The sequence below is a fragment of the Aquila chrysaetos genome, chromosome 2, assembly GCF_900496995.4.
Source record: "Aquila chrysaetos chrysaetos chromosome 2, bAquChr1.4, whole genome shotgun sequence".
NCBI lineage: Eukaryota > Metazoa > Chordata > Aves > Accipitriformes > Accipitridae > Aquila > Aquila chrysaetos.
Window position 1 is genome coordinate 57,696,614 of NC_044005.1, and position 12,654 is coordinate 57,709,267.

Genomic DNA, 12,654 nt, shown 5'->3' on the forward strand with positions numbered 1-12,654 from the left:
CTGGGGCAAGGCTTGATTATGAACTCTAGCCTGATCTTCATCTCTACCAGCAAAATTTTTACTGCTCACATGTCCCGCCACTGCTCCAGCCTCTCTTCCAAAATGGGGCATCAGGACAGGGCGGGGACAATAAATGCCAAATCCTGTTCCACACAGTCTGTTCCTCTCGTATATACTGCCTGCCTTCTCCTGTCCTCCTCCTTGTGCTTCTCGCTCCTTCTATGCAAGCTTAAAACAATGCCTGGTTCTCCAAGGCATGAGGTACAGTGCCCTGCAGGCATGGTTACCACCACAGGACTGGGGCTTGTGCTATAAATAACCTCTCCAGGCACTAAGATCTTGTCAAGCAAGAGAGCAATCTCTGTCTGAGGGCCTCTCCCACCTCCCCCCGGCCTGCTACAGGCTGTAAGCAGGAACATCAGGACAACATGACCACAACTATTTCAGAAACTGAGTATTACAGCAAAGTGACAGCTCCATGACCCTCTTTGTTTCCAGGCTAACCCTTTCCAGAGCTTGCAGATCCACATGCCTTGGGTGCCAAAGTGGTCGGCAGTGCCTACAAACTGCATTCTCTCACCTATAAGTTGTCTACTTGGATGAGGAGGGCTGAGTCTTGCCTCTCAGGGTGGTTGAACTCCACCTTTTCCTCCTCGCACAAGCCATGCCGTGATGGCAGGGAAAGCCCTGTGGGTGCATCTGAACCCCACTCCCTGCCCCAGACAGGGACTTGAATTCATGAAGCTTTACCCTTGCGGGAGGTCCTTCCTCTCCCCAGCATGAAGCAGGAGATGGTTGATCCTTTCTATGTCAGGGGAAAATAGTCTTTTCTGAGGAGCTCAGGAGGTCTTTGCCACCTTGGGAAGTCCGTGCCCTGTTTTCTACCCACATGCAAAGACAGACCCATCTGAGAAGGCCCCGGTTCCCCTCCACTGTTGCCTCAGCCTGTAAAAGCTTTCCCAGTTAGGACCTGGGGGATGAGACCGAATTGAAATCTCTACAGACTTTGGAAATTCATATTCAAAATAGAGGCTGCCCTTAGGTAAAACTGACAGAGAGGGTGGTGATGGTGACCGAGCAGGGCGGCAGTGCCGGTGCGGAGGAAGGGCCCCGGCGTACAGCTCGGGCAGTGCGTGACCCAGGCAGCGCATGACAGCCAGAAAACTGCTGACTCTGTGATATGTAACACACAAAAAGTTGCTTCCAGCTACTTGATGTCTTCCTAGTGCTGGTGGGGGAGAGCGAGCCGGAAGGACTTTCAGTGCGTGAGGGCTTTATGTAGTGAGGGATGAAGGGGGAGGACAGCGCTGAAAGAGGAGAGACGCCGCTAGTTGTCTTTGATATGCTCAAACTGCCACGTAATAAAACTGTCCACATTTTCAGGACACAGACCGTGCCTGAGATATCTGTCATGGGTCCTACAAGAAGTTATATATTGCAAGCACTTAAACGCACACCCAGTGGCCTCCTTCTCCTTCAGGGAGGGAAAGGAACACTTGGGAAGTGCAGACATCTGCTGCTGCCATGGCCAACACTGTTGTCAGTTACAAACTTGTGAGTTAACACAGGGCTTAGATGGTCGCTTTTGCCCAGAATAGTATTTTTCCTCTGTGTGTGTGTGTGTGTGTGCTCATGCATATGATAAGAGAGAAGGCTAGTCACGAAGCACCTCTGCCCCACCACTGTGGAGCTCAGGGAAGAAAATTCACCTTAACTCTGCCCTGGCTGGTGAAAGCCCCTGCGCACCCACTCTGCTGGTAGTGGCTAGGAATTTCCTCTTCCTGCAGCCCAGCGAGGAGCGATGGCCACCCTCTGGTAGCAACACCATATCAGCTAAGCCTTACACATCTTATTTCTGTCTTCGACCTTTGCACACCATGCCATGTCTGCATTTAACCCTCTGTAAACTCACGGAAATCACAGCTGTCCCACACCATTACCAGTAACCCTCATGGCAAGAAGACCTTCGTGCTGGCTACTGACACAGCCACTCTGTGTGGTGGGAACACTGGCTTTTCTTTAACCGCATGGGGAAGTGCTGGGCAGAGGGACTCATCCATCCCCCAGAAACACGACATCTTGCTTTCTGCTACCTCATTCTGTTGTCACAGTCACAGCTTTGCTAAGCTGCTCCCTGTTAATCATGCCAAAATTCACTGCTGATCACGAGAAGACTTCCAGTCCCATATTCTCTTCCCAAATATCAGCTACTGGCTGCTAGGTACTAGCAAAGTTGAAAACCTTGGTAAAACTCTGGGAGCTTAGTTTTGCTGAGTTCAGCCTTCTGAAGTGGCGTGGCATACCACAGCATAAACTGAACTCCACCTTGATGCTTCTCCTGTGCAATTTGACTGCTGGATCGCGGCACAGATTTGAAAACTGAAACTGCTTTAGGGCACTTTCCATTAAATCAGCTGCAGTGCAGACAGCCATACTAGTGAGTATTTAGAGAAATTTTTTTTATAAAAAGAATAAAGATGCAGCTAGATGCCCTGTTGTTAGTATGTGTGCTGATAAGAAAATGAAGCGATTAAATTCTTTTCCATGCAATGCACTGCTTTCACCTCACCCCTTTCCTCTTCACCTGAATGCCTACAATCTTCAGGGGGGGCAATAGAATGAAAAGCTCTTTCTGCATAGGCAGATCCAATCACCCCTCCTACAAATCTTAATCCATCGGATACTTGGCAGGGTTTCAACAAAGAGCCATGGGGCCTCCAGTTCCCCCATGCAGAGAATCTGGCCCCGCTGTGACCCTGCCATGAGCTCTGGCCTGCACATAACAGAATTATTTTCTTTCCTTTCCATTCATCTTGAAAGCAAGGATTGAAATTTAAGAGTTTATAAAAAAGAGATTTGGTAATACCAGACATTCAGGCAGTTATCAAACCTTGCAGAGAACCAGACTGACAGAATAAATGGAGTAATGCCACTCTGGGATTTCAACTGTTGGTATCTTAAAGTGAATGCAATACTATGGAGAGCTATTTGCTCCACAGTATAGTAATTTTACATTGCTTTCATTATTTGGCTAGAAAGTATATTGATTGGATTGAGAACAATTAAAAAAATTAGAAATTAATATGTTGTATTTTCTGTCCTCTTGTCATTTTTATCATGACCATCACACAGCAGCCTTCAGAGTCAGGACCGTTTTCAAGCATACACAGAATTTATGCATGATAACCATCCTCCTTTGAGCCCAGTGAAAATAAATGAACATTCTAATTTAAGCATATGGCTCATTCCCACTCCTTTCCCCATGCGAAGCAGGGCTCAGACTGTTTTCTTACCTGGGTATGGCACTCTCCCTTTCGTTACCAGCTCTGTCAGTAGGATCCCAAAAGACCACACATCTGACTTTATTGTGAACCTTCCATACAATGCTGCTTCTGGCGCAGTCCATTTAATGGGAAACTTTGCACCTAATGAAAGAATAAATAAGTCTTAATCAGCATAGAGACAGAATCAAAGTACTAGTTCACAGGTGACTGTTGTGTTCTGCAACACATGCAGGTGGACAGAACTGCAGGGAAGTTTTAACAAACAGCTCCATGGAGTACAGTCAGAGAGGACAGGCGGGTGGAACATGTAGGGCAGAAGTAAAGACTTAGCAGGGAAGGCGTGGGTTTGTCCCACATCCCAAGAGAAGGCTAAGACATTTTAATCCAGGTTTGAAGTTTTTTATTAAAAAAAAAAAGTTTTAAAAACCAATAAGCCCAATATAATAGAAATTCTTTCTCCTAAAATGTTTTAAATTAACATTTCCCTGTGATATTTGCAAGTCAAACACAGTTAGCACATATGAATAGAAGTGAGATTTATTGGAAGTGTACCTCCCAGTTTCCCTGCTCAAGCTGAGCAAAATGCAAAACAAACATGGTAAAAACGTAAATTAAAAACAAACCTAATATTTCATTAGAAACATGCAAGGACTTAAAAATAATACTGCCATTCGAGTTGCTTGGAGTACAATGATGTCAAGGCAGAACTTTGGCCTGTGATTTATAACTTGACAGTGTACTTTAAGCTCCTGGCACTGAAAAGCCTGTAGTGCCTTAAATACGTGCAGTTCTAATATGCTCATCCATCATCAGAGCTTGCAGGAGCCAGTTGTGGTAAGGATGGTAAGATAACAAGCCTTTAAACACTGATTTATTTGCTTTTCCAATCATTTACTGTTTTCTTAGGGAAAATATTTTCAGTATGACTTTAAAGAAAAGTCTTGTGGTAATAATTAACTCATAGTATGTATGAAAAAATATGCAGACTTTTCCCTGGTGCCTTGTGTTAACACACAGGCAAGAGTTGCGTTGCTTAGTGCTGATCCCTAGTGACAAACACTCTTGAATTTGGAAACAGACCGACTTTGACTTCTCACCGTCCTCTCATAAAAGTTCCCTTAGCTTTCAGGAGGAGTGTGGAAAGTGTAACAACGTGGACAAATCACTCTTAGGGAGTGAAGTTATGGCACTGTTTACAGTTCCCTGCTGGCGCTGTTCTGCCATCACATCCAGTACTTGATGCCCAGTATCTTCTGCTACATGCCACAGTCTGACTTGACTCAGAGTACAAAGTAAACATGGTAATTCTCATCTTCTTACTTAGTAAAACATCAGGTGTGCTAAAATTTTTCCTGCTCTACGAGTAAGTGATCCTAAGAGAGAATACTACTCAGAAACAAATATATTTTTCTAGGGAAAAGTGTAGTTGCTCAAGTAAGTCCTGCTAAATTAAAAGACGCAAGACAAAGTTTCAAATCCCTAATGCCTGAAGTCAGGAACTGAAGTCGAGTTAAGCACCAACACATCAGTGGTTAGATTTGCAAAGGTGCTGGAGGATTTTTGGTTGTCTATTCACTTTCAAAAAAGTCTCTCTCTTTTGTATTTTCAGTAGCTGATATGCAGGAAGGAGCTAAAATTTGGATGCTTGGCTTTGGTCTCAATCTCCCTAACTTACACTTCTTCATGGGACCAATCTTAGTTTACGAGACTCAAAATTTACAGAACTTCATCTTCTATTAAAAACCGCCTTGGCCGTGACATCTGAGATCTTTGCAGCTGCAGCCTGCCATCACCTGAGCCTCTGTTCTGGAAGCTGACCCTGCTTCAGCAGTGCCAGCGGCCATGTGGGGTTGGCCAACGGCTCTCCCAGCCACCGGCAGATCCTGGGGCTATACATCCCTTGCTGATCCCCAGAAAAACCGCAAGCTGCATATATCTGGAGGTCTGGTTCCCTAGGCCTACAGTGCAGGGCTTTAGATGGGCTTATGCAGGCATGCCATGAATATGAGGGCTAATGTCCCTCTGCTCTCTCACACATGCGGCTGAGAGAGTACACACACACGATGCCAGCCGAATGAGTAGCTCCACACTGGCCAGCAGCCTGAAGGCGTGGACGTTGACTGGTGGTGTGTGAGATAGCCAAGCGTGAGGGTTTGCTCGTTCGTGTGGTAGACGCATTTTATTCAACGAATTTTATTTTTCTCTTTAATCAGCTGTGTTTTTCTGAGAAGCTGAGCCAAACCTGGTCTAATTCCCTTGTGCTTCGTACTCAGATCCAAAGGTAGCAACCACATACAACTCATCTTTGGAGGAAAGAAATCTCTTCAGACTCCTTTGTGGCCAACTCCCCCGGTATTTTTGCCTTCCTCATCTACTGCTGGTGTGGCACCAGGAGGTGAGTATGTGGTGTGCCGAGGGACCGTGGGAAGATGAGAAGCAAGGTAGGTAGGTGAGAAGGGGGGACAATTCCAGCACATCCATTTTCCTGAGAGCTAGAGCAGTACAAACCCCATTGGACTGTGAAGAGCACTGCTGGAGAAGACAAATGGTCTGTGCTGTGGATTCTCTGATGACAGGGTAGCTACTCATTACGTTTCTACGTTGCCTCTGCTGTGGGTGGGTCTCTGGCTAAAACAACTAATACAAAAATCACGTTCTGCGTTTTGTGCAGTATTTCCTGAACTTTGGTTTGAAGTGGTGGATGGGGAGGAGGCAAAGGCAACGTTGGCAGAGAGGTCGCTAGCAGAACCCTGCCTCATGGTTTTCTGGCCCTGCAACGCATGCTGGAGGCTAGATGGTCCCAAGAGAGCCTGCAACCCAGTATGGCAGAGCCATCATTAAGGGGAGAGCAGAGACCAGTGAGGTTGTACCAGGCTGGCCACCCGCACAGCTGCAGGTACAACAACGCATGCACTGCCGTAACACAAAGAGATCACACACAGCTTGTGTGAATGGGCTGTGTGTGTGTGTGTGCCTAGCAGGGATCCCCCCAAGGTGCTGCCTCCCATCTAATGTCTGGCACTGGAAACACAGGCAGTAGTGCACTTCTGTGAAAGCACAAAAATCCCCAAATGCGTTGAGCACCGCTCCGAAGCCTCCCGATTGCTACTGCTATACAAAAAGTTCGCAGCACAGGCCAGACGCTGTGCATGGCTCCTGACCGACACACAGTCTGCACGCTTACTCTCTTCCCAACACACGGAATAACTCCCCGCCCCCCGCCCAGGCCTCAGCAGCTTATTAAACAAGCTGACTTTGTGCTGCAAACAAATTACAGCACCAGATCATCTGATAAAATGCATATTACTGACAAGCATGTTAATAAATCTGATAAGCCAAATTACCCCAGCTAACAAGGCAGCCTATCTCCTACTTTGAAGGCAGATTTTACATCAGTGGGGGGGATTTATCTTTTTTTTTGCTGGAACCCTTTTTATTACAAACTAGCAGGGCAGTAACTCCATGCGTACAAACCAACCGCACACCACAGTCATTAGGTCAGGATAGCCCGTCTTTGGCCCAAAGCAAGGTACTAATCTGCAGCTTTTATCTCTGTCCCTTTTTTGAAACATTTCAGCGTGGGGAAAGCCTTTTTTGGGTTTCTGCGCTGCTCGCAACCACATCAAGCCAAAGCTGCTCGTACAATTTACTGTTAGGGCAGCCGGTCCTGCCTCCTACCTCTGAGGATTTTTGCGAGGCTCGGCCCTGTTCTTGGGCCCTCTGCCCAGGCATTCACACAGGTTATCTCCCAGGAAGATTTCTGTGGGAAAAATCAATCCTGGCCCTGCTTTAATTCTTCGTCGGCTATAAGCAGGTCACGTGATGAGAAGGAGCGGGGGGGCTGGGATAATTGAGTGACCTTAACGTACAACTCTCAGCATGGTTTCTTCTGAGGGGAGTGAAAATCCCTCAGAGCTTTGTTTTTTCAGATCTAAATCTCGACGAAGCAGAAACCTCTGAAATTCATGCCCTGGAGCCACTGCCAGCTTTATAATGATCCTGTTTCCAGAAATGCTACAAAGCTGCTGGTACCTCTCGTACCTTAAAACCAAACCCAACGCAGCACCCCGAGGTCTAAGACCCCCAAACCAGGGGAACTCTTGGGTTAGCGACCAGAGAACGTGCTGCAGCACCGAACTGCTCTTGGGGCTGGAAAGGGAAAGCCGCAAAAGGTAAAAACGAAGTGCTGAAGCAAGCATGTAACAGGAAACGAGTCAGCCCCAGTAGGCGATGATGAGTGCCGTGTGGGAGGGACGGCGCAATTACATTTTTTGTGCTGTGAGAACGAACATGAAACTACAAGCCTGGCGAAACATCAGTGATCAGAAGCAGGGCTCCGCAGGCTGACCTCTCCCCGGGGAAGCGGGGGACGAGGGGCGGAACCGTGGGTCTAAACACCCCTCTCACCCTCTGCCTGTACCCCCCTTCCCCTCGCCCTTCCTCTTGACCTGGCCGCGCTCCTTCTCGCGGAACAGATGGCATCTCTGTAGGAGCGTATCAGTGATCGCCCGGTGGGACCCCGGGGGCTGGCTGTTGAGAAGCAGGAGTCCTTCCTCCTGTCCGCTCCACGGCTGGCCGAGGGAATGGCAGGTAAAGAGCAAGAACAAAGCCCTGGATGTTACAGCCCACAGTAGAGTCAGTCGCGAACAAGAGAGATTAGCTGGTGAGCTGGGAGCCGAGTCTCTACAAAAGGACTGGGGAGAGCCTGGAAGAGGGAAAAAATCCCCACTCATTTCTAGGAAACCAAAACAAGAAGCATCACTTATTTTTAAGTGGGGCAGGAAGGAGATATTTCTAAGTGTTGAGGAGGCAAAAATGATCTGAGAGTTTACAAACACGTACTAGAGCTCCCAAAATAGCTCTGAGTTGTCTGGAAGGCATCAGAAAGATCCTTATTGTTTCATGTGTGCTTGGAGCAGCACTGCTGCAAGTGCTGCCAGTGTATGCAGTAGAAACATGGCCTGGAAAATAACTCTGCTCTTTTTTTTTTATTAAGGCAATTTTAAATTTGTATCAGCTGCTACTGCCTAGAATAGTAACAACTCTTCCCCAGCAACTCTGTGGAGCACTCAGCGTTCTCCACAAAAATGCCATGTGCTTGGCCAAAACTCTGCATAGCTGTGAACCGGATCAGTGTAAGGGTAGCAGAACTGCATGGGAAATCCTGTGTTGGAGGTGATGGGAAGTTTCTCTGTGTCCTGTAGGATACCAGGAGTTTTAAGTCTTGCCTTACAGGACTGACACAAGCATCACCACCGATGGAAGGAAACAAGACTGAATGCCTGACACTGTTGGGGCGGGGGGGGAAGATGTTGCAACAGCAACAGCCAGAAGAAGGAAGCGCCAATGGTGCAGGCTGCAATACAGTCCACCAATGTAGCCTTTAAAATGGGCGTCACTTTAACAGGCATGTTTTTCCCCTTTGATTACTCACTTCCTTTAAAAGCAAGAGGAGCCAAATGCTCATTACAAGCCAAGAACTTTTTTTTGTATTATTTAATGGCAGTGTATAACTGCTAGTCACACACTTTAAATCATTAGTGGCATGACCATCTCTTTCCTTCCTGAAGATTGCTGAGAAATGGCAGTGCAGACAACGAACCGCTTTTTATTTACCTCTCATAAATCAGAAGCAGTCAGGCCTCCTTTGTTCAAACCAAAAAGAAAATAAACCGGTCAGTAAAACGTTACCACCAGGCTGAGTAATACCCATACAGGTTCAGGAATCCTGCGCTCTAGCCCGCTGGGGCTCAAAGCATCCCCATCTGTTTCCTTTCAAAATATTTAATCGGAGACAAAAGTGACAGTGGGGGAAGGGAGTAGCAGATCAAGCGAGGCTGGAGAAAACCACCTCTTCCCCACGCCGACAATGAGCTCTGTACTAACATGCTTAAGCCAAGAGAAGGATGACTGCTGAGGAGAGAGTGACCAGAGGCTTTAATCTTCAGATTTTGTAAGGCAAAACATTTCCTTTCTCCCACAGGAACTGCCAGTCTGGAGCGCTCCTCATCCCCCTTCCCTCTGCTGGCCAGGCTCCCCTCCCGTGTCAAAATTCCCACTGAAGCAGTAGTCAGCTAGATAAACAGAGCAGTCCCCAGATGCATCCCCTTGGAGGCTGAAGTAATAGGTCATGGGAAACAAGCAGAGGCAACCATTTCCTTCTGATACTGTGGTCTCCACCAAGCAATGCTCAAACTGAAGTCTAACTAAACAAACCAGGACCGAATCCCACTTGAAGAAAAATTCCAGTGGCGCATTAGACACCATGTTTCTTCCTCAATAAATTAAAGGTCCTAGGCTCACCCTGGCTGCCCAGCTGGCTTAGAAGCCAGGTTAATTGCAATGAAATGTAAATTTAGAGTGCGCTGCTTGGTCAAAAATGCACCCCTCCCTAGAACAAGCTACCACTTAAGAAAGGGTCAAAAAACCACTAGTGAAGGTAGGAAAACCTTTCTACAAGATACCTGTGATTTCAGCTCTTTGGGTCTTTCTTTTAAGGAATTCTGTAGCTCTGAAGGACTTAAGCCTGACCCTGAGGTCAGGGGAAGGACGTATTGTCCATTGCCCTTAAGTATGGGAAGGATGGGTGACTTCTCTATACTTGCACCATGAGATGAAGCCAGGCAAACATGATTCAGATCTCCAGATCATCAGTGATGCAGGTTAAAAGCCAAACTACTCCCTTCCCAGCTACTTTTCCCACAATGCAAGTGATTTCTGCCGTGGAAGAAGGGCAAGAGATACCGACGACTATGCTCCCTCTCCCTGCCAGTCCCGGCATTATGCTTTTCTCAGCTCGGTTTCCCCCACCAAAATCCAATAATTTTTATTGTCTTTAAAAGTCTAATCTTCTCCTCAACACCAGTCAGGCAGGTTTTCATGGCTTTCTAACATGTGAAGAGGACAAAACTATTCTGAGAGATTTAAACCAGGAATCAAACAGGTCATCAGAGGATTTCCTAGGGATCAGGAGCCTGAAGAGATCTGGCCAGAAGTAGGTCACATACTTGTCTATTAAACCAAATAATTAGTCATGTCAAACTATATGTTGGGTGGTTTCCAAAGGGAACAAAAGACATGGCAGTAAACCAGACAGAAACAGAGATAATATAGGACACTTTTTCAAAGCCATTTTGCAGACTGGATCTGGCTGCCTTGTTCAAGGAAAACTCTTTTCATTTTACACAGGGGAAGTGCAAGCAGGCAGCTTTCTGTTTACCAGAGCCTGTGGAGACTCTTGTAACTCTGGAGAAAATGACACGAGGCTATTTTTTCTCACAAGGAGCAATTCCGACCCTCAGGCAGAAATGAATAGTGCATTAGTACCTACCCCCCCCAGATATTCAGGCCTCACTGTCTGAATGTGAAGCAGGCAACTTTTATGGTAGATGCAGTCTGTGGTCCACATCCTTGCGACTAGGTACTGCTGACAGCAGTTCAGAGGGGTGTGAACGGCATGAGAGCTGCTGCTCCCAGGCCAAGACAAGGCATGCTGGAAACTCTCTGGCTCTTTCTGTCAACACTTGAAATTTACAGAAAGAGGTTAGCTCTTTCCTAAGAATTAATGGCAAAATCCATGCTGAAACAGGGACTTCTGGTCAAGAGAAAAAACTCACAACACGAAGGGGTAAATGCAGGTTATGAAGTACTTAACCAACCTGTGCTTTCTGATGACATACAACAGGGTTTAACGGGACACTCCTTGGCTTTGGCACTGAAATGGACGGAGTGGTATTTACCGACACATATTGAGCAAGCACTACCAATGTACTGCCAACAGAAAGAGAACAAAACTGTAGCTCTGCAAACTTGGACCAACATCTGACAACTAAGCATGACTTGTAAAGAATGACTAACTACAAAGAGCCTGTGTCATGGCTCAGTCTGAACACACACATGCTTTTTTAAAAAAACTACAATACTCTTTGATACATTTTTATAGTGTATCAGTGGTCAGCTGTGCCCAGCACTCTGTGTGGCACTGGAAAATGGCTTTCCTATTAAAGTAACTTTTTAAGTTCCCAAAGAAAACACAGTGCTCAGAGAGACAGCTCCATTGCACAGAGACACAATTCTTTGACCCGTTTGAAATAAAGAAAATAAGAATAGCACAGCAATGTTGATAGCGGTTAGTAAATACTAGAAGGCACACTATGAAAGAAATAGCTTACATAGGCTTTTTTGGATTACCCCATTCAGGCTTTCAAGGCTGGTAAGTAAAGTATCCTCTTTGTTATGGCACCATAAAGATATTTTCTTTACTGTCACTTCACCCACCTGTACTCTCACTCACCATTTTTGTTTCATTTTGATCAGTTTTTAAAGGGAAAACAACTAAATAAGCTGGTTTTTTTGGGACATGCATTCAGCAGTGAAGTTCTGGGCTAGGAGTTAATATAAGTTCAGGATTTACTGAAAGTAACCCCAAAGCATATGAAAGCGAGCTTTTTAAAGCCATGTTCCACTCTTTCCCTCCCACAAGAATCACACTCAGTGCTACGCCTGCTGCTGTATCTACCTTGTCTGGCTGTATATTCATTGTCTTCAATCAGTCTTGCCAATCCGAAGTCGGCAATCTTGCATATTAGGCCATTCCCCACCAGAATGTTTGCAGACCGCAGATCTCTGTGTATGTAATTCATTCGCTCAATGTACGCCATCCCTGCAGCCACCTGCGAGAAGCATGAAACACCATCAGCGCATTTTAAAATGAACTCAGACATACACGGGCTATAAAACATATACACTAAGTGCTCAATACTCTGAAGACAGACCTGGGCTGCCATGTCCACCAAATTCGGTAACTTCAAAGCTCTTCCTTCTCCATCTTTTAAGAAATCTAGCAAACTCCCTGCAAATGCAAAGTTGACACAATAGAGATATTAGGAAAACAATAGCTATTCATCAGGATGGAGGTGCAGCAATATGTGCAATATTAAAGACAGCAATGTTTCAAGTTCAAGTGGACCCTTTAAAAAAAGCCCCACAATATCTTAGAATTCTCCTATTATACTTGTTTCACTCTTCTTTAAGGTTGGCTTGCAGAAGAATATGTTGCTAGTCCAAAGAGAGTTGCAGGGAAAAGAAACAACATTGTTTTAAATTTTCCTGACCATTACTGAGAAAGCTGATCTTTCTTAACTTTTCCAGTGCTCTTTGAAACTACATACCTGCTGCTCTCTAAAGGCCTCAGCTAGCTGCAAAGCATCAGCTCGGTTCCAAGCCACACAAACTATGGAAAAAGTCAGATCCCAGCTCAACCTGCTCCAAAAGAAAGGTCAGCCTGGAGCCTGGTAAGCCCAAAGGGGCTAGCATTAACAAAGGCTAACTTTCCTTAGAAATTAGTAGTGCTTCTTCTCTAGGTAACCCA

At 46.0% G+C, this 12,654-nt stretch overlaps 1 protein-coding gene across 10 annotated transcripts in view; it reads right to left on the reverse strand.

The window, feature by feature from the left end:
* The window catches only part of FYN (FYN proto-oncogene, Src family tyrosine kinase), a 140,308-nt gene that overhangs the window by 7,098 nt on the left and 120,556 nt on the right, over nt 1–12,654 (reverse strand). For all 10 annotated transcript variants that reach the window (XM_030033820.2, XM_041127478.1, XM_030033799.2 and 7 more), the window contains 3 exons: nt 12,059–12,135; nt 11,803–11,956; nt 3,294–3,425 (listed from right to left, as the gene is read on the reverse strand). In XM_030033820.2, coding sequence (XP_029889680.1) covers nt 3,294–3,425; nt 11,803–11,956; nt 12,059–12,135 — 363 coding nt within the window. The remainder of the gene's footprint in view (nt 1–3,293; nt 3,426–11,802; nt 11,957–12,058; nt 12,136–12,654) is intronic.